The sequence below is a fragment of the Cyprinodon tularosa genome, unplaced genomic scaffold (genome assembly GCF_016077235.1).
Source record: "Cyprinodon tularosa strain WSP-4 unplaced genomic scaffold, ASM1607723v1 ctg195, whole genome shotgun sequence".
NCBI lineage: Eukaryota > Metazoa > Chordata > Actinopteri > Cyprinodontiformes > Cyprinodontidae > Cyprinodon > Cyprinodon tularosa.
In genome coordinates, this window is record NW_024038707.1 from 1,448,845 (window position 1) to 1,469,511 (window position 20,667).

General features: G+C 39.6%; 1 protein-coding gene across 2 annotated transcripts; it reads left to right on the forward strand.

Annotated features, from left to right (window-relative positions):
- The first annotated feature begins 1,417 nt into the window (after positions 1-1,417).
- LOC119782534 (sentrin-specific protease 5-like) lies at positions 1,418-20,544 on the forward strand. Of its 2 annotated transcripts, none has more exons than XM_038283541.1 (10): positions 1,418-1,612; positions 5,084-6,070; positions 7,916-8,021; positions 8,102-8,246; positions 8,333-8,380; positions 13,015-13,092; positions 15,505-15,642; positions 15,748-15,831; positions 18,248-18,313; positions 20,128-20,544. In XM_038283541.1, exons 2-10 carry the CDS (start codon positions 5,284-5,286, stop codon positions 20,242-20,244), a joined length of 1,569 nt encoding a protein of 522 aa, XP_038139469.1. In that variant the 5' UTR covers positions 1,418-1,612; positions 5,084-5,283; the 3' UTR covers positions 20,245-20,544. The 2 variants fall into 2 exon arrangements, with proteins under 2 accessions (XP_038139469.1, XP_038139470.1); XM_038283542.1 differs by having other exon boundaries at positions 1,419-1,612; positions 18,248-18,298.
- Positions 20,545-20,667: the final 123 nt, after the last annotated feature.

Here is a 20,667-nt window from a genome sequence, read left to right on the forward strand (position 1 = left end):
CGTTTTTTTGCGGTTCGGTAATTTAAAAAAAATTTTTTTTAAGCTTTAGAAATTAAAAATATTGTTTTCAAAATGTTTTGTGTAGGGAATAAATCGTTTTGACTGTTAAAGAAATGCTAAACAACGTTGCCTGTGATGACGTCACGAGTACGCTTCTGTTCCAATACACATACGTGCTTGCGTGCTCGCGTTCTCGTCAAGTCCGATCTTCCTGCGTTCTCGCCAAGAACGTGAATTGAGAAACGCCCACTGTAGCTTTAAGTATAATATGTTCAGTACAGGGGCCAGGACATGATCCACAGAGGCACTGGCCCCATTGGCCCCTGTCTAGAACTGCCCATAATCATGTTTCCTTATTTATTGGAAAAAGGATTAGTGGAAAGAGAAAAAAAACAAACAAACAAAAAAAAAAATATATATATATATATATATATAGTCGGAATTAAAATGAAGAACAATATCTGCTTGTTAAAAGATTAACAGACCTTTAATCTATATACACAGCAGAAATGATAGCAATTATTATTAGTTTTCAGTGGGTGGAGGAGGTCAGACCGGACAGGGTGGTGATTTGCACAGATTCTAAAGCTGCAATAGAAAGCATTCATTCAGGAGGAAATAATAGGAAAGAGCTTGTATTAGAAATTCATCACAGTTTGTTTAGGTTATTTAGGTATGGAATAGATGTTCAGTTCTGTTGGGTTCCAACACACGAAGGGATGAGAGGAAATTCAATAGCAGAACAGATAGCTAAAAAAAAGCTTTAGGAAAGCAGAATATAAATCAGATTCCATTTGGGAAAGGGGAAGGTAAATCAATAATTACAAAGAAAGAAACAGAATTATGGCAAAAATATGGGATGAAAATGAGACAGAAAGGAGATTATATACGTTTCAAAAATCTGTTATTGTTAAAATTATGGAGAAACACAGAAGGGAAGAGATAATTTATACTAGATTAAGAACTGGACATACTTATTTGAATTAGTTTTTGTTTGTACTAGGGAAGAGAAATAATGATATATGTGAGGGTTCTGAAAGAAAAGAAAATGTGGATCATGTTTTGATGGATTGCATTAAATATTCAACTGAAAGAGAGAGGATGAGGAAAGTAATTATGGAAAAAGGGAGAGATTGGTGTATTAAATTGGTTTTAGGGACAGATGGAGATAGGGAGGGAAATTTGGTTATTAATAAAGCATTGTTTTTTTAGTTTTTTTACATGTTTTTACATTTTTACATGACACAAAAATAAAAAGATATAATTTAGTAGGTGGAACTGTAGAGCTATCCACTCATGTACAGTAGGTGGCGGTATACACCTATAAGCTGTTTGTAATCCGTCAATCTAACAAAGAAGAAGAAGAATGTTTTTCATTTGGTCGCATCTAATTGGTCGGTTTCACCGAGTAGAGGAGTGACGCGTTTCTCGCGCGACTCACAATGTGGAAACCTGTTGCTGCATCAGTCATGGTGCTATATGTTTTAATTTGATGTATAAAAGAAAAAAAAACATTAGTTAATTTTCTACCAGGGCTCTGTTGTGAAAGGCAGCCCAGGTCTAAAAGTCGCTCCACGCGGACGTTTGAACCCGGCGGTCGGAGGAAATGCAGGTAAGGCCGAGCGTGGAGGCTCTGTGAGCCCCATGTTCTGCTGGGGGGTCAGTAGAAATGTAGCTCCGCAGCTAGCTCAGCTAAGCTAAGCTAAGCCGGGCTCCCCGCTTCATAACACGTGTCGAGCAGAGTGCGGCGTGGGCTGACGACCTGGAGAAAAGCAAACACATGAGAAGCTTTGGTGGACCACGTGTTTTGTCCTCCGCGGGGAAACCTTGTAGATGCGTGGGTTTCAGTGCAGACCTGCTCAGATAGTCAGGCTGGGAGGCAGTGATAGAGGGAAGGACAGACAGCATTGTTTACAGATAATATATGAAAGCTCAACCATTTATTCTGTTAAACTGGAATCTTAAATCAATGAGAGGGAAATGTATAGATTAACTGGTATTATCAGTGCGATTGTGTGATTCAGCAATGATGAAAATGTAAAAAGCATTTCATGTAACATGCTGCTGTCATTTTGCACATCTCTGATGTTGCTGCTATTTTCAGACATCCATTGCTGTGAAAATGTCTATAGCTTTCTCCAGGTGCACAGTTTTTATATTGTTAAAACATTTTATTGTTTATTTTTTTATTGTCTTTACACTGTCACAAGTACAGAGTGACGAAATGAACTCTCTGCATTTAACCCATCCCTTTGGGGAGCAGTGGCTGCCATTGTGCCGTGCCCGGGGAGCAGTGTGGGGTTAAGGGTCTTTGCTCAGAGACTCAGAGTGGAATTCTGTGGGAGTGAGGCTCGAACTCAGAACCTAGGGCTGGACGATATAGAAAAAAAGCTTATCGATTAAAAAAAATGCATATTGATCGATATCGATAATTATTGAAAAGATTTGAAACCATATTTTATGTGCAGCTCTGCCTGGACTTTTTATGATATTGCTAAGTTATTTAATTTTAATAAAGAACACAAACACAGACTTCCATTTACATCTTTATTTAACCAACTTTTTTAACCATAGCAGATAGGGATGGGACGATTTATGAAAACCGTCAGAACTGTTCGGTTCGACTGTCTCGGTTCGGTTCGCGTGTGTTTCGTTCGGTTCATACGCTGCTCCTTTTTCTCTTAGACGAAGCGATTACACTCCAGAGCAGAAGGTGGCGGTACTGCGACCAAAGCCAACCACCAGTAGTAAACAAGAAGAAGAAGAAGCAAAGCAGCGTAGCCAGGTGTAGCAGGGAAAAAAATCAGTTGTTGTGGAGAATTGTGTGGGTATGGCGAGTGGGAAAGAACAGGAGTTGGAAGACGCGCCAGCAGCACTTTATAGGTCTGCTGTATGGGAGCGCTTTGCATTTAGAGTGACCTACGATGACGGCGGAAAGAAAGTTGTGGATAAAAGTGCAACAGTGTGCAAGCATTGTGCAACACGTTTTGTTTATGCTAACAGCAACACGACCAACATGTCATGCTAACCCCGAAATCCCACATACTCCGTCAGCGCTCCGCCCCACTGCGCTCCAGACCGGCTGCACAAAGCAAAGCCTACAGCCTCCACTGTGGCTTCGTCCGCTCCCCTCTCTCTCCCTTGGACATGGTAGAGAGCATGCCCCAGATGATTAAATTCAAAGCAGCAAAACATACGGAAATGATCCAGGGTTTACGCGGATCTTTTAAAATAATTACAATCCATTATTTTTTGGGGGATTTTTTCATTAATTCCATAAATTTTTATGGGATTTCGGTGTAACAATCAACATATATCGAACCGAAAACCGTGACCAGAAACCGTGAATCGAACCGAACCGTGGATTTTGTGAATCGTTCCACCCCTAATAGCAGAATTGTTTTAAAGAAAAATAACTTAAGAGACCTGAGTTATGTTATTAAATACTGACAAAGAAAAAACTAAAGTGAGCAGAAAAGTGACCAAAATAAATTTAACAAATAAACACATAGAATACCCTATTTGGGTGGGAATAGTTCACCACCAGCTTGTGGTAATTAAAAGATTGTAGGACTAGGCTACCATGTAAACAAACTCCACTCAGCAAGAACAAAAACCCAAACAAAAATCAACTCACCCTTTAGCTGAGCATTTCTATGGGGTATTTTTTCTCACCCCCATTCTTCTAGAGGTGCTGCTGGCACTTTCAGTTTCCTGCTCTAACCTGAGTTATTACTTTGAAGTTGCTGGTACCTCAGCATTTTTCTGTTGTTCGAACTACGTGGGAAACCTTCTTTGGAACAATTTCCTCCGCCTCTCCTTGCTGCGACATCTTCATGTGCTCTGTGTTGTGGTTTGAGAGGGCGGTGCTTGGTGACGGCGTGCCTGGGTCCGCGATTGTGATTGGTTGGGAGGAAGTAGTGACTAGCATAAACCTGCATGATAGGCTACAATAGGAAGGAAGGAAAACTGCGTTTGTTTATCGAACTTTTATCGACCCTCTTTGTTTCTATTGCGCCACACGTCTATCGATCGATATATATCGTTATTGAATTATCGCCCAGCCCTAATCAGAACCTCTGGATTCCAGGCACAATGCCCTGACCCAAGGCCACCAGTCCCCAAAGGAGGTATTAGTGTGAAGGGTCTTGCCTAAGGACTAGTGTTGCAAGTTAATTGTCAACTAATTTAGTAATAGATTAATTGTTGTCTCGAGTGCAGAGACTATAAAACATACCTTTAGCAGAGCTACGCACTTAGAGCATTATTTCAAGATTATATATATATATATATATATATATATATATATATATATATATATATATATATATATATATATATATATATATATATATATATATATATATACATAAATGTTTCGCATTTAGGATAAAAAAAAAAAAAAATGTTTTCGTCTGTCAATGGGCTCCAGAACTCCTCAAGTGGAAATGTTTTAGTTTCATCTGGTTTTAACCTCTATAATAATAAACGCTCCGACTCCTCAATGTGAAAATAATGGCATGTGCAGGAAATGCAACAGACCTAATTGTCATTTATTTACTGACAAAATCACATCACATATTACTTTTTTATGAAATATTTTTTTAATACAGTGGCAAGATTACCACCGGTGCTGCCACCCTCTGGTTTTAGGAGGGAACTGCTTTTTCCACCAAATAATATAAAAGAATCTTAAAGAATTCCTGTGTCGGGATTAACACCAAAAATTAATGGATTGTTCCTTGGCATCTCAGGTTTAAAAAATAAATAAATAACTTTTCACAACTTTTCTGGTAATCCTGATGACAAACAGCTGATGCGACTAAACATAATCTCCTTGATGGAGGGAATAAAAGATCTCCAGAAAAGTAGAATCTTCTTTAAGTGATCAGAGATTATGAAAATAAGGATCCTCTGGTGAGCTTTTTCCACACAGTCCACATTGAGGTCAAAGGTCAGCCTATCATCACTCGCTGGCCCCAGATACTTGTAGTGATTAGGAAATTAAATTTCTGTTTGCAGATTAGTGTAACTCCTCCTGAAGTCTGTGACCATCTCCCTAAGTTTCTGTTCTGTGTTGCAGCATCGGTGTCGGTACCAAGAAAAACACCTGAGTTACTACGGCAACCATTCACCCTGATCTGTTGCTTTTCAGGGAGCCTGGAGCATCAAAGGGAGGCCGACAGCCAGGACCATGGTGGGAACTGTTGGAATCTGTTCGCCCCGGATGAGAAACCAGTAGCTCCGGGTTGGGTGCCGCCGGCTGTGGGCTGCTCCTCTCACATGTGTCGCTTTGTCAGACAAAAGGCTTCCCACTGTTGCACGGCCACATGTGAGTTCACGTGGTTCGGTTTCTGCCAGATGCAGCCGACGAAGAACTACTGCAGGAAGGGACTGCGCCCGAGCAGGAGGCGGGGGCTAATGTCTTCCGTTAAGGGGGTGTCCCATCTGCCCAGGCGGGACAAAAGACGCTCCTATTATAGGATACAGTTCTGGCTGTGGAGGAAGAGGAGCGAGAGGTGCGGTTTTTGGATATTCCGTCGGAGTCGAAGGCGCGGCTCCGGGGGCCGTGCCGGCTCGGGCCCTCAGCTTAATTTGGAGTTGCAGGAAAGTCAAGTCCTCAAGTGCCCCTTAAAGAACAAAAAAAACTCAAAGGTAAGAACCCCAGCTCCGGTGTCGACTCTCCAACATGATGCTGGAGGTTCTGGAGGGGCCTCTAGGGGACGGAATTGTCTGCCGCCAGGGGGCCCACCAGGCAGTGTCTCAGTGGTTCGCTGTGGGTCGGATCTGTCTTCAGGGACCATCAGCGAGACAACCTCACCGACGTCAGCATCGCTCTCCCAGAGCAGTGAAGGTTCTCTGGAGCCTGAATGCATCTCCCACACTCTACCCCCCCTGCAGGAGGCAGAGAGTACTGCAGCTGCAGGGATTGAACCCGTTAGGTTACAGGAAGCGCAGACGGATGCTCCTTTAGAAGAGCACAGTCCTGTCCTTCAACACACCCCGACAGAAACGCCAACCTCCTGTCTGAATAATGCTGACATCAACAGTCTACCTAGAGAGATCCAAGGTGAGTCCAACGTTCCCTTCATGTGGTTTTATTAGGTTTCCACAGAGGTTCATGGCATTCCAGCTAAAATACAAGTAAATGAATCTGTAATCTCTTATTATAGCAGATATGCTGGTAAATATTTACATATTTTTGCAGCTAGAGCTGGACACTGAACATTTATAACACGGCTGCAAGATATTAGGAAATCATGCATTGATGGAGTTGCTTTTAAATACTGTTGAAAAGGCAGCCTTTATCCTCATGTGCTCATCTCAATGCATTAAATGCGTCTCATGACCTGAGGCATCTGTTTTTTTTGGCGGAGGCTGATTATCCTTGCATAAAATGGCCTAACAGCTCTGCTTTTTACTCTGGGTTAGGGTTTATATTATAGGGGATATATTATTCGTTTGCTTGGAAAGTACCCTAAGCTTTTTTGTTGTTCTTTATAGGGGTGTAAATAATAATCGTTTTGTATCGATGCATCGATCCAACAGACCTGTTTGGATTCAGAGCCAAAACTCTTCTGGTCTCCTTATTTTCAAGGACTTCGAAGGATCCAGTCTAGGTAGACCGCGTCCTTGGAGGATGCAGCGCAGGATTTCGAACAGAGCCTTTGTTTGCATTTTTCTTTTGTTCTTGATCTAAAAATGTAACAATGGGGCCTAAATTCTCAGCTTTAAAACGGAGCTGCAGGATCATGTGACTTCAACTCATTCATCCTATTGGTGCAGAATTCTTTCGTATTGACATTAAAGGAATAGTACACCCAAAACATAATTAGCCTTCATTTTCTACTCACCCCCATGCTGAACAACACTCTGAAGTACTTTTTTGATATCTCAAATGCATCTGGAGATCTGGGAGGCTTCTTGCTGTCTGCTGACATTCAAATAATGGAGGTCTATGGCGCCCGAGGCAGAAAGGTCCATAAAAGTCCACAAAAAACGTGTCAATATTCCTCCATACTGCTCGTCCAATGTATTCCAAGTGTCCTGAGTGGGTAGCGTCCAGAATTTACTCGAAACGAAGTCATTTAGAATGTTTTTAGAGCATAAACAGTAGTGTATAGGATTTCCTGAAAGCGCGCGCCTGCGCGTTCACGACGCTACGGAAACCGCGGCAGACCAAACCAGATGAAAGTGCGCATTCAGCTCGGCAAAGAACTCATGCTCTTCCGCAACACTGAAGTCCTCAGACATTTTTCTTTCGTTGTTTCTTTCTTTGCACAGGTAAACGGCACATTTCTTCTTCTACGCTTGAATTATTGGCAGAGCAGACGCTGAATGCGCACTTTCATCTGGTTTGGTCTGCCGCGGTTTCCGTAGACTCATGAACGCGCTTTTAGGAAATCCTATACACTACTGTTTATGCTTTAAAAACTTTCTAAATGACTTCGTTTCGAGTAAATTCTGGATGCTACCCACTCAGGACACTTGGAATACATTGGACGAGCAGTATGGAGGAATATTGACACGTTTTTTTTGGACTTTTATGGACCTTTCTGCCTCGGGCGCCATAGACCTCCATTATTTGAATGTCAGCAGACAGCAAGAAGCCTTTGGGTGTACTATTCCTTTAACATCCTAACAGGAAGTAAATATTTACCTTTTTTCAACCCGTCAAAACTTATAATAATTATAATAATAATTTGTATAAAAAAAAAAAAAACTGTTTTGATAAAAAGTTTGTAGCTATGACCTTTAACACGAATCCCTGTTTTTAAAACCATCCGCTGAGGCCGTCACAGAATCCCACAGCCGCCTGATTAAATAACCAGTTTCTGTTTCTAATGTGAAATACATGGTTTCAATATTTTTTCTCTTTTTTTTATGGGATGATGCTTTGTGTGTGTTTTTCCAGACTTCATGGAAGGCTTCTACAGAAGATATGGAAGTTTCATCCCTCTGCGTAAGAGCGACGTGTTGAAACACCTGAGGAGGAAGTTTAAATCTAAATTCAGTGACAGGTAAAAAGGCTTCAGTCGTTCCAGACGGGCGCCGTGTTGATAGATGGATCTAAAACCAGTCTGCGTCAAACTGTGTGCAGCAAAAGCCTGATCGCCTCTGAGGTTGACAGATGCAGAGCCGTCCTCCAGAACTCCGCCCCTGCTTTCCGGATCACCTATAAGAAGCACATCCTGACGCTGGAGGACCTGCAGACGCTGGCTGATGAGAACTGGCTCAATGACCAGGTTGTTACCAAACCCTCTGCCCTGCTAAAGCCTTTTTTTTTTTTCTACTTTTAACCATTATGCATTTATTTTTCTCTGGACTGAAGGTCATGAACATGTATGGAGAGCTGATCATGGAGTCATCCCATCACAAGGTAAACTGTGTTATCTCCCACCTACATTTTTCCTTACCGCATGCATGCATTCCTAGCAGTCGTTACGCTACATCTATGTTCTTTACAAAAAGAGTATCAAACTGCTCAGACCCAGATGTGTTTGTTGCAGGCCAGTCCATCACAGTAGTGTCAGAGTATAAATATCTTGGACTCATTCTGGATTCAAGTTTCACATTTAAAAAACATGTAAAGAAAGTCACTCAAACAGTCAAACTCAACCTTGTAAATAGGGGTGGGTATTGCCAAAGAAGTCACGATGCGATTCTATCACGATGCATCACGATACTTGAATTATTGTGATGCATTGCAATATTTTCTCCTCCATGTTTTGTTTTTGAATGATTCGGCGCAGTAGAAATGCTTGTGACACAAGGCAGTGTGCATCAACACATCCGCAGCGACATCTACTGGACTGGAAGTTGTATTACACTTGTTTTTGGCTGATGTTCGCCAACCATTCATGCAATTTTATTTACTAATTTTTTTAAATTAATAATCGATACTTGGTGTCAGGAATCGATGCAGTAGATCATGAAAATTAGAATCACGATGCATCATCATCACGATTATTTTGCACACCCCTACTTGTAAACTTCAGATACATAAGAAATAATCTGAACACAGATGCAGCAAAATAGTTTTTTAACGCAATGATTATGCCTCATTTAACATACTGTCTTAGCAGCTGGTCACAGGGCTGTAAAACAACATTAAAACCAATCCAGTCTGTCTACAAGCAGGCTCTAAAGGTTTTGGACAGGAAACCCTTTCGTTTTCATCATTGTAGTATACTGGACAAACATGTCCAGTTAAACTGGGAAAATTTAGTTACATTTCATGATGCAAATCTGGTCTTTAAAATTTTACATGGCTTTGCTCCACCACCACTTACCGCTTTTTTCACACAAGGTAGCAGACTCACCAGATCTGTCTCTTCTAATAACCTTACAGTCCCACTGAGAAAAAGCTCATTTGGTCAGTCAGCCTTCTCAGTGCGAGCAGCTCAGTCCTGGAACACCATTCCAACTCATATACGCAATGCAGACACATACAGAACTTTCAAAAACATGTTAAAAGCATGGTTACAGGAGAATCAAACCTGTAATCATAATCAATAACTTCTGTCTGCCTGTCTGATGCACTTTTGTCAATGCTTTTTAAATCTTATATTTGTAATAACGTCTTTGTTTTTTACAGATCAATGTCCAACTTTTATGTAGATTACTAACTATGTATTTTATTGTTTGCACTAATTTTTAATGTTGTTGTTTTTATTATGTTGGCATTTTAAACCTTGCCCAGGGACTACAGTTGAAAATTAGCTACTTAACTAACACTGGCTCATTTACAGAAATGTTTATTAATGTGCACTGTCCCTGTTCAAATAAACACATAAATCGAAAAAAATAAAAAATACATGATTGGCTGATTGTTGCCACATGATGTAAAACATTGTGGTTGCCTAGAAAACGATAATATCATCACACAGCGTCCGTTAGCGTGTCTAATGATTGATTAAGTTTTACCTAATCGATAACAAAAGTGAAAACTGTTTCTGGTGAACAAAGTAACTGTTAGAGTCTAACAGTTACTGAGGACTGAAAAATGTCTGAGGACTTCAGTGTTGCGGAAGAGCATGAGTTCTTTGCCGAGCTGAATGCGCACTTTCATCTGGTTTGGTCTGCCGCGGTTTCCGTAGCGTCGTGAACGCGCAGGCGCGCGCTTTCAGGAAATCCTATACACTTCTGTTTATGCTCTAAAAACATTCTAAATGACTTCGTTTCGAGTAAATTCTGGACGCTACCCACTCAGGACACTTGGAATACATTGGACGAGCAGTATGGAGGAATATTGACACGTTTTTTGTGGACTTTTATGGACCTTTCTGCCTCGGGCACCATAGACCTCCATTATTTGAATGTCAGCAGACAGCAAGAAGCCTCCCAGATCTCCAGATACATTTGAGATATCAAAAAAGTACTCCAGAGTGTTGTTCAGCATGGGGGTGAGTAGAAAATGAAGGCTAATCATGTTTTGGGTGTACTATTCCTTTAATAGCGGCTAAAATGTATATAAATAGCTAAATAATTTACTATAATATATACCGGTATCAATAGCTTTAGCGTTTTTTATAAGATGGAAAAGAATGAGATTAAAAGAACCAGAAATATGTTTTAAGAGACATTTTTCTATTAATTAGCTTGAAAATTGTACGTTTTAACATTAAGAATATATGAATTGATTGTTAGAGATGGCAACAACTAATTTCCTATACAAGAAAAAAAAAAAAAGGTTTTCTATAAAAAGTTATGGTATATTTTACGGCTCTAAACAACTTTTATTCAGTTGTACTCTTGGCAAAACGGCTCTTTGGATATGAAAGGTTGCAGACCCCTTTGTTAGACCGTGATATAAAGGTGGGGAGCTGGGTAGCGATGTAGCTAGCTGTGCTCAGTATAGGGGTGTAAATCACATCCATCATGGCGATTCGATTCAGTATCGATTTCCTGACCCAACGATTCGATTATTTTCGATACTCAAGAATACACCACGATACGACTGGATTTGATTAATTGGTTCTTTTTACACCTTAAAGGCTTGACAGTGTTTCAAATTTGAAATAAATCAATGAAAGCTGTAATATCGTTATGCATTTTTTTTTTAGAAACAACAGCAAATAACAGAAGTAGAAAAGTTGCATCAAAAAATACTGCACGAAATCAGTGCAATGAGTGCAATGCAATACCTCAGCTGCGGAAGTCCCGCCCCCTCCAGAGACGCTCCGCTGCTCCTCCCTCAAATTGTAGCTGACGGCAGACAGGAGGTCGGCTTGTTTTGTTTTTATGACCGAAATTGTGGAAAACAACTCATGAAGTTTAAACCCGCTAGAAGAGCGAGGTGCGCGAGAACGCAGGGACCCTTTTTCCACCTGGATCTCCGCTCTTTTTGGCCCTCACGTCCCTCCGTTGTCGGACTAAACTCGCCCCCACTTCCTCACCGCCTCGGCCGTAGGGGTGGGTATTGGCAAAGAAGTCATGATTCGATTCGAATCACGATTCACATGCCACGATGCGATTCTATCACGATGCATCACGATACTTGAAATATTGCGATGCATTGCGATATTTTCACTGAACACTAAGAAAAAGATACAGCCCTTACCAGTGGCTGACTGGCTGGGTATGATCTGGATGGTGTCTTTAATTGATACATAACTGAAAGCAACTGAATTCATACATAGCTGTATTTATCGAAACGAATTTTGGAGGTGTTGCGATGAAAACAAATACTGGACAGAAATATTACTATTACACACTGACAAAAAGATCTTAGGATTCAACTTAAAATAACAAAATAAGGACAATCAGTACCGTTCACATGGCCTCAGTGGTCCTTTTGCAAATTACGTTCATCATATCAATTTCATTTTTACCTTCTTTGTTTTTAAAGCCAAAATGCATCCAAGCGGGGCGAATTTTCTCAGTCTCCTCCATATTTTGTTTACGAATGACTCGTCTCAGTATCCCGCGGACGGAAATGCTTGTGACACAAGGCAGCATGCGTCAACACATCCGCAGCGACATCTGCTGGACTGGAAGTTGTATTCCACTTGATTTTGCTGATGTGCGCCAACCATTCATGTATTTTATTTGTTCATTATTTATTTATTTTTTTTATAATCAATTCTTGCCTTCAAGAATCGATGCAGTAGATCACAAAAATTAGAATTGTGATGCATTGTTATGGCAATTATTTTGCACACCCTTACTCGGCCGTATCTAGACCCACAGCGTGTAGAACAGACTACGCTTCAATATTGAGCATAAATAAAAAATGTCTGCATCAAGCTCACTGCAACACACTGTTGTAAGAGTATAACCAGGAAGCGCGGTAGGAGGGCAAAATAGGTTTAGCGCCACCGCAGCACGGGAGGGAGAACTACGTCCAGGAGCAAATGGATAAAAATAGACCGGAGAAAAAAAAACATGAATCGATTCTCTTGCGGACGTATCGATGCATCGGATCGTCGGCTGTTGGATCGATGCATCGATACAAAACGATTTACACCCCTAGCTCAGTAGCTAACAGGTTAGCCTCTTTTAGCTCGGTCAGTTAGCCATATTAAGCTGCACTACTATTAAATTCATGTCAACAACAACCAATCGTTTTCTACCAGTAGAACAACTGTTTTCTTTGTCTAAAATCTCTATGAAAGTCATTTTTTAGGATGTCCCTTTCGTTCTCTGCTCTCAGATCTTAATAAAAAGAATAAAAATAAACTGAGCGCTTTGTGTCACCTTGTTAAATGACAGAACTCAGTCTGTCTTAGAAGGCAGCACTTTCCTTTGAGACTGACGATGACTGTTTTCTACTTTTGTCTACTTATATCGCCAATGAAATGTAAAATACTAGCAAATATAGGTAATACAGATTTGATCCTTAAGAGACGGGTAAATGTGGTTCGTCCGAATGGCCTTGCCGTATATTAATGTCATAAGTAGCGGCAGGGTCCAGAGGAGGTCTGGTTCCTACACCGGTGTTAATGCAATGAAAACCCTTCCTGTTTGTCAGTCTCTCTAATGCCTGTGAAAATGTTTTGTTTCCACTTCAAGGTCCATTTCCTCAACAGTTTCTTCCACCGGCAGCTCATGACCAAAGGATATGACGGTGTGAGGCGATGGACGAAGCAGGTTAGACGTTGAACAGAAATTATACACTTAGAAAGTAAAAAAAAACTGCATCTTTAGGTCAGATCTGCCATATTAATCTATATACGATGGATCTAGAAATGTGTTTTCTATAGAATTAATCTACAGGTGGAAGTTTGCAGCTGTTAGTGTTAGTTTCTACGGTGGCCCTGAAGTGCAAACTGCAACTACAAATCTAAAAGCGCAACTTCATTAAGGAAAACACAATTACATTAACCTACCGGAAAAGGTAGGTACCAGTGGGAAACATGGACATCGCTGATTGGACGACGGCGCCGTTTGACCCTTGAACCGGAAGTCATTCTGCCTGCTGCTGCTTTTGAAAACATGGATATTGTCGGCGCCCCAAACATAGCTGCCGATATCCAGGAATATATTGAATCAGGACATAAATTAGTTTGCGTACACTGAAGACACACTTAAAAGAAGCTGGACTGTTCAGGCGACGCAACTTCCGGTTCAAGGGTCAAACGGCGCCGTCATCCAATCAGCGATGTCTCATGTTTCTCACTGGTACCTACCTTTTCCGGTAGGTTAATGTAATTGTGTTTTTCTTAATGTAGTTGTGCTTTGCTTTATGTAGTTGCGATTTCCTTAATGTAGTTGTGCTTTGCTTTATGTAGTTGCGATTTCCTTAATGTAGTTGCGCTTTTAGATTTGTAGTTGCAGTTTGCACTTCAGGGCCGCCGTACGTTTCACTCTTCAGCCCAGCAACACTGTGCCACTTGCCAAGATTTAAATAGTTTTTACAATTTTTATTCTTTTTTAGTTTTTGAATCCTATTTTTCAACGCTTTTAGTGTTTATTTGATTTTATATGTTCGCTAGATTAGTTTTATTCAAAAGAAATAGAAATAAATTCCCAGATAAGGACGGAACGCTGCAGCAACACAAATGACTGTAGTACCTAATGCGGTATGTAATGCGAAAAAGTGAAAACAACAACCGAAGACTATATTTATATTAATGCATTATGATAGAGACACAAATGGAAAAACTAAGCACATTCTATCTTAAAATAAAGTTTAGTTTAATTAGTTTTGTAAATTCTTATTACAGTTTCACCTAGCTTTGTTTGTTTTGTTTTTTTTCCAGTATCTGATTCTTATTTTTATTTCAGTTAACAGAGTTTGTTTTAATTCTTGTTTTTATTTTATTAGTTTTAGTTAACAATAATAACCTTGGCACTCACTCACTGATGCCCTCTGTTATCATCTGAGCGCACTCAGAAGATTCCTGATACCGGTCTCATTGATCATCTGGATAATCTGAACTATCAGATTTCCAGAGCTACTAAGACTACATTCACACTGCAGGCCTTAGTGCTCAATTTAAAATTTTTGTGAAATTCCATACGTTTTTCAGCGTTGTCGTTCACTTTTCCAAATATATGCGACTGTGTCTTAAAGGAATAGTACACCCAAAACATGATTAGCCTTCATTTTCTACTCACCCCCATGCTGAACAACACTCTGGAGTACTTTTTTGATATCTCAAATGCATCTGGAGATCTGGGAGGCTTCTTGCTGTCTGCTGACATTCAAATAATGGAGGTCTATGGTGCCCGAGGCAGAAAGGTCCATAAAAGTCCACAAAAAACGTGTCAATATTCCTCCATACTGCTCGTCCAATGTATTCCAAGTGTCCTGAGCGGGTAGCGTCCATAATTTACTCGAAACGAAGTCATTTAGAATGTTTTTAGAGCATAAACAGTAGTGTATAGGTTTTCCTAAAAGCGAGTTCACGAGTCTACGGAAACCGCGGCAGACCAAACTAGACGAAAGTGCGCATTCAGCGTCTGCTCTGCCGATAATGCAAGCGTAGAAAAAGAAATGTGCTGTTTACTTGTGCAAAGAAAGAAACAACGAAAGAAAAATGTCTGAGGACTTCAGTGTTGAGGAAGAGCATGAGTTCTCTGCCGAGCTAAATTCGCACTTTCATCTGGCTTGGTCTGCCGCGGTTTCAGTAGGCTCGTGAACGCGCTTTTAGGAAATACTATACACTACTGTTTATGCTCTAAAAACATTCTAAATGACTTCATGTCCCTCGTGCGCACTAAAGGGAATGATGACGTCACAAGCCAGCATGCTCTGTGTTTACAGAAGTAAACATGGATGCTGCTGCTAAACACAAACACGCTTTTTTCTACGTTTGTTTTGGTTTCTTTCAGGGTTTGGTGGATTTTTTGACAAAGACATTTTAATTACATCAGGATCATGAATCAACCTTTAGGAGGGATGTTCTAGCTCAAGACATTTCCATTTCTAAGGTGCAGCAGTGATCAAATTTAAACATGGTGATCAAATGTAAACATAAGACTGGCATGAAATAATAAGGTTTGAGCTGCTAACAGATGTGTGACGGCGGAAGCATTGATCCGGTCTGTCTGTCTCAGGTGGATCTGTTCTCTAAGAGTCTTCTTCTGGTGCCCATCCACCTGGAGGTTCACTGGTGTCTGGTTACAGCCGACATCTCCGCCAAGAAGATCTGCCTTTACGATTCTCAAGGCCATTCGCTCCAGAAGGTCGCACGGGTAACAAAAACCACATTTCTTCTTTGTTGAATGTCTTTGGAAGATTTTCTTCAGTTCTTTTGGAAAATCAGACTTGCTGTTTTTGTCCTCGTTTGCTTGGAACAGAACATCCTGAAGTACTTAATGTCGGAAGCAAGAGAGAAGAAACAAGCGGCTTTTGAAGACGGCTGGACGCTGTCTATAGACGAGGTATGAGGAACTGAGCTGCATCCTTTAGGAAAAGACTCAAATTCTTTTTGAAATTGTTTTACTACATTATCAGGGGTTGACGTTAAAGGAATAGTACACCCAAAACATGATTAGCCTTCATTTTCTACTCACCCCCATGTTGAACAACACTCTGGAGTACTTTTTTGATATCTCAAATGCATCTGGAGATCTGGGAGGCTTCTTGCTGTCTGCTGACATTCAAATAATGGAGGTCTATGGTGCCCGAGACAGAAAGGTCCATAAAAGTCCACAAAAAACGTGTCAATATTCCTCCATACTGCTCGTCCAATGTATTCCAAGTGTCCTGAGTGGGTAGCGTCCATAATTTACTCGAAACGAAGTCATTTAGAATGTTTTTAGAGCATAAACAGTAGTGTATAGGATTTCCTGAAAGCGCGTGCCGGCGAATTCATGACGCTACGGAAGCCGGCAGACCAAACCAGATGAAAGTGCGCATTCAGCTCGGCAAAGAACTCATGCTCTTCCTCAACACTGAAGTCCTCAGACATTTTTCTTTCGTTGTTTCTTTCTTTGCACAGGTAAACGGCACATTTCTTCTTCTATGCTTGCATTATCGGCAGAGCAGACGCTGAATGCGCACTTTCATCTGGTTTAGTCTGCCGGCTTCCGTAGCGTCGTGAACGTGCTGGCGCCCGCTTTCAGGAAATCCTATACACTACTGTTTATGCTCTAAAAACATTCTAAATGACTTCCTTTCGAGTAAATTATGGACGCTACCCACTCAGGACACTTGGAATACATTGGACGAGCAGTATGGAGGAATATTGACACGTTTTTTGTGGACTTTTATGGACCTTTCTGTCTCGGTCACCATAGACCTCCATTATTTGAATGTCAGCAGACAGCAAGAAGCCTCCCAGATCTCCAGATGCATTTGAGATATCAAAAAAGTACTCCAGAGTGTTGTTCAGCATGGGGGTGAGTAGAAAATGAAGGCTAATCATGTTTTGGGTGTACTATTCCTTTAAGGATTTTTACCACTTGCCCAAAGGGCAAGTGACTTTCAAATTTCATTTGCCCAGAAACTATTTTTACTTGCCCAGTATAATGTTTGATAAATATAGTTCCTAATATTCATCTTTGTATATATATCAATGAAACATGTTTGTTTTTTAAATGTTTTTTTGTAATTCAGTAAGTTTCCAGGGTGTGTATCTGCATGCGTCAGATAATGAACTCCAGCCTACATTACCGTGTTAACATGCTTTTCAATCCTTCCTGCACATTCTTTTCAAACTAAACTTTGCCTTAAACTGTTGTGTGCTTGGAAAAATATAAATTGTAATGTTAAAAATCTAACAAAACTTGACAGGTTAAAAACTTAAACTGCTACTACTCACTAATTTAACATGTTTAGCTCTATAACATTTAAATGCACCACTCCAATGTCTAAGAGAAAAAAAATTTAATGAAAATTTTTTAATGTATGACCTGCATCACTGTACAGACGACTGCCATATAATAGTAATATTTACACTGTGCGCATACAATTATTATTATTATTTTTTGATCATTTTTAATCTAGCGTGTGTTATACTATAGATTAAATTCATCATCCAGCTGCTGCTCTGCACAATTCTCTCCCCAAGAGCTGAATCACGCCATCTAGCGGAAAAACACGCGGCTTTTTTCAAATCACGCGAGAATATGTACAAAACAACAAAAATGGCGCCGGCAACGATTGTGGGTCGTTTTCAACGAATGTCGGTGATTTTAAAGTAATTTTGAGTGATAAATTTTTTTTTTTTTGCGATCACAATGAAATTTGTACTCTCCCAACAATAAAAACTACATTTCCAGAAATGCTTTTTCATTTTTAAATTTTACATTTCAAATTGAATTTTGGTATGTATTTGCTGGGGTACATTTTGAAAAATAAATCTCAAATTTTTTTTTTCTTTTTCATTTTAATTAAGTAAAAGGATGAGCAGTGTTAAAGAAGAAAATGCAAATGCAAACAGGATTATTGATTACTAATTTCATTCATGAGTCAAACAATGCAGCCACATTCTTAAAATGAAAAAGCATTTCTGGAAGTGCTTTTTCATTTGAAATATGGTAACAATTTGCTTCCATAAATTTGAGCAGCTAAATAAGATGATCTGCCCATAAAATGAGTATTTTTACCCTTAGAATAAGAAAATTAAATATTATTCACTAGTTGGGGGGGCAATAATTTTTTTTTTTCACATTTTAAATGTAAATGATCTAATTCCATTGGTAAACTGTGTTACTTGCGTTATTCAAGAGAAAAGGACACTGGAAATGTTCCCTGCTTCTGATCGGCTCGCTCCATGAGGCAACACTAATGATGAGTCATGATTATAGGTCATTCTTTACATGATGTTTGTTCTCCCTCTGCTGTTCTTCACAGAATATCCCACAACAGACCAATGAGAACGACTGTGGAGTCTTTGTCTTAGAGGTATGTCCTCCGCTTGTAAGCTTTCATTCTTTTGACCAAAGCTTGTTGAAAGGCTGCATCTAAACTAGCTGCAGGTGGTTTGATGATCACCAATCAGTGCATTAACCCAACGTAAGGGTGGAAAGGCATCAGTACCGTGATTTCCAAAGTTTAATTCCTCCCTGCCCAGGGTTCCCGCAGGTCCTTAAAAAGTCTTAAAAGGCATTGAATTCTTCAAAATAAAACTAAGGCCTTATTGGTATTAAAATGTCTTAAATCAGTCTTTCGTAGGTCTTAATTTTTAAAACATAAATAGGATCATTTTTATTACGATTTATTTTTGTAATCTAAATAAAACATTAAAATTGACAATTATTTTAATTTAAAAAATAACGGCTCGCCATTATCGGTTCCGTCCCGATAATGGAACCATTAAAAGCCGGGACATTTGGGAGATGCGCCATTAACCTTTTGTCTGAAAAAAATAAGAGCAAGTGTAAATGTAACCAAAATTGTCTCCAGCCAAGAGTTTCCTCCATGGCTAAAACCAGGGAACATACATGAGGCTCAGTGGATTTTGTGTAAGAAGCGATTCGAGCTCAGAACGATGGGAATTAAGGCAGTGGAGTCGCACATGCGAAGCACGAAACACAAAGCGTCAAAATGGAGTTACAGAGAAACAGCCGGTATTTCTCAGTTTAGTTCCACCCTTGTCTCTGCAACGCCTCCACTTATCACCAAATCAAACATACAAAGAAAAATAGCTGCAAAAAAGACTTAGCACTGGTTATGTTGGGGCTTTAAAACTGATTTGTTTTGTTCCCTGCTAAAACAAAGTTTGTGAATTCAGTTAAATAATTGTTAAAATTAGGGATGCACGATATAATCGGCCCCCTATCGGTATCGGCCTGTATCGGCCTTAAAACTGAATATTGAACATCGGCCTCCCCACCGATATTTAATCCGATATTTGATCAGCTTCTGAGTTCCTAAAGTCTAAAAACAAAAAACAAAAAAAAAACTACTACTTCTTCTTCCTCAAAAACTTCTTTTTTACAGATTTAAAAACTTCTAAAGACGAGGGAAAAAATATTGATACATTAAAATATCACAAGATCTTCATATGCTGATATATTGCCATTTAAAAACACCATATCAATCTCTTTTACTAATGAAATATTGCTATATGTCATCGTTATGCTACGAAATCCCCAGAAAATTCGCAAAATTTTGCCATATTTTTTATGTTGATATATTGACGCGGTATCGATCCATTTTACTAACAAAATCTCACAAGAATTTGCAAAATATCACGAGAGTTTGTAACAGAACGATGAGATTTCACGAGATTTTGAAAGTAAAATAGATCGATACCGTGTTTTTAAAAATCAATTTGATATCAGCTTATGAAAATATATTAGAGTATATTATTTTTCAAAGTGTCAGAAATGGATAACAAAACTGCTATTTTCAATGACTACTTATTTTTGTCCAGCTTTAACATCGGTGTCGATATCGGTTATCGGCTACATGAGTTTTAAAATATCGGATATCGGTCAAAATCCCAATATCGTGCATCCCTAGTTAAAATATATCTGTGATTTGAGTGTTTTTAGCTTTCTTCCTGTATGGGAAGCTTTTAAAAATTTTAAAAATTAGTACAGTGGTTTATGTTAAAATAAACCTTTGGGTTAATTTGTCGCAAGCAGGTTTTTTTGTGTTTCTTGTGAATTTGGTCTTAAATTTTTATTTCAATTGGCATTAAAAAGTCTCGAATTTAACTTGCTTTATGTTGTAGGAACCCTGAGTTTAAACTCTATTGTTTCTTTTGTTTTTCTGTTATTTCCCAGTACTCCAGATGTCTGGCTCTGTCGAGGCCGTTCCAGTTTTCCCAGCAGGACATCCCAAAGATACGAAAGAGGATCTATAAAGAACTGTGTGACTGTAAGCTTCATGAGCAGGACTGATGAAGCCTCTGCCCAGTAGAGACGAGCAGCCGTCCATGTCTGAGTTCCACTCTCCGTGTCGGAACAGGGGAAAGGATCCTTACCTCTGCTGGGATTGATGTATTAATGCGATCGCTATTTAATCAGAAGTGTAATTTAAGTGAAAAGGATCTCTGAAGTACACCAAAAAAGCCTTATTCATTCAGTTTTCTCCCCAACGGTTGATACCTCATGCTCTATTTCACAAGCTTTATAGTTTCTTTCTGCAGAATGTCTGTTTCACCCAGAAATAATGATAAAGTTTTACGAAAAACTCTGAAATATGTCACTTTATTTGAAGTCGAATTTCAGGTAATGGATACACAGCATGTGGAAATCCCTCTATTGGTTTATAGATGGTTACAAGATGACTAAAATAATTAGTTCTTTATAACTTCAAAGATT

Coding starts and splice junctions, on each gene's coding strand:
- LOC119782534 (XM_038283541.1), top strand. CDS start 5,284: ATGTGTCGCTTTGTCAGACAAAAGGCTTCCCACTGTTGCACGGCCACA. Junction 8,381..13,014: donor TGGAGTCATCCCATCACAAG/GTAAACTGTGTT, acceptor TTCCACTTCAAG/GTCCATTTCCTCAACAGTTT. Junction 18,314..20,127: donor TAGAGGTATGTCCTCCGCTT/GTAAGCTTTCAT, acceptor GTTATTTCCCAG/TACTCCAGATGTCTGGCTCT.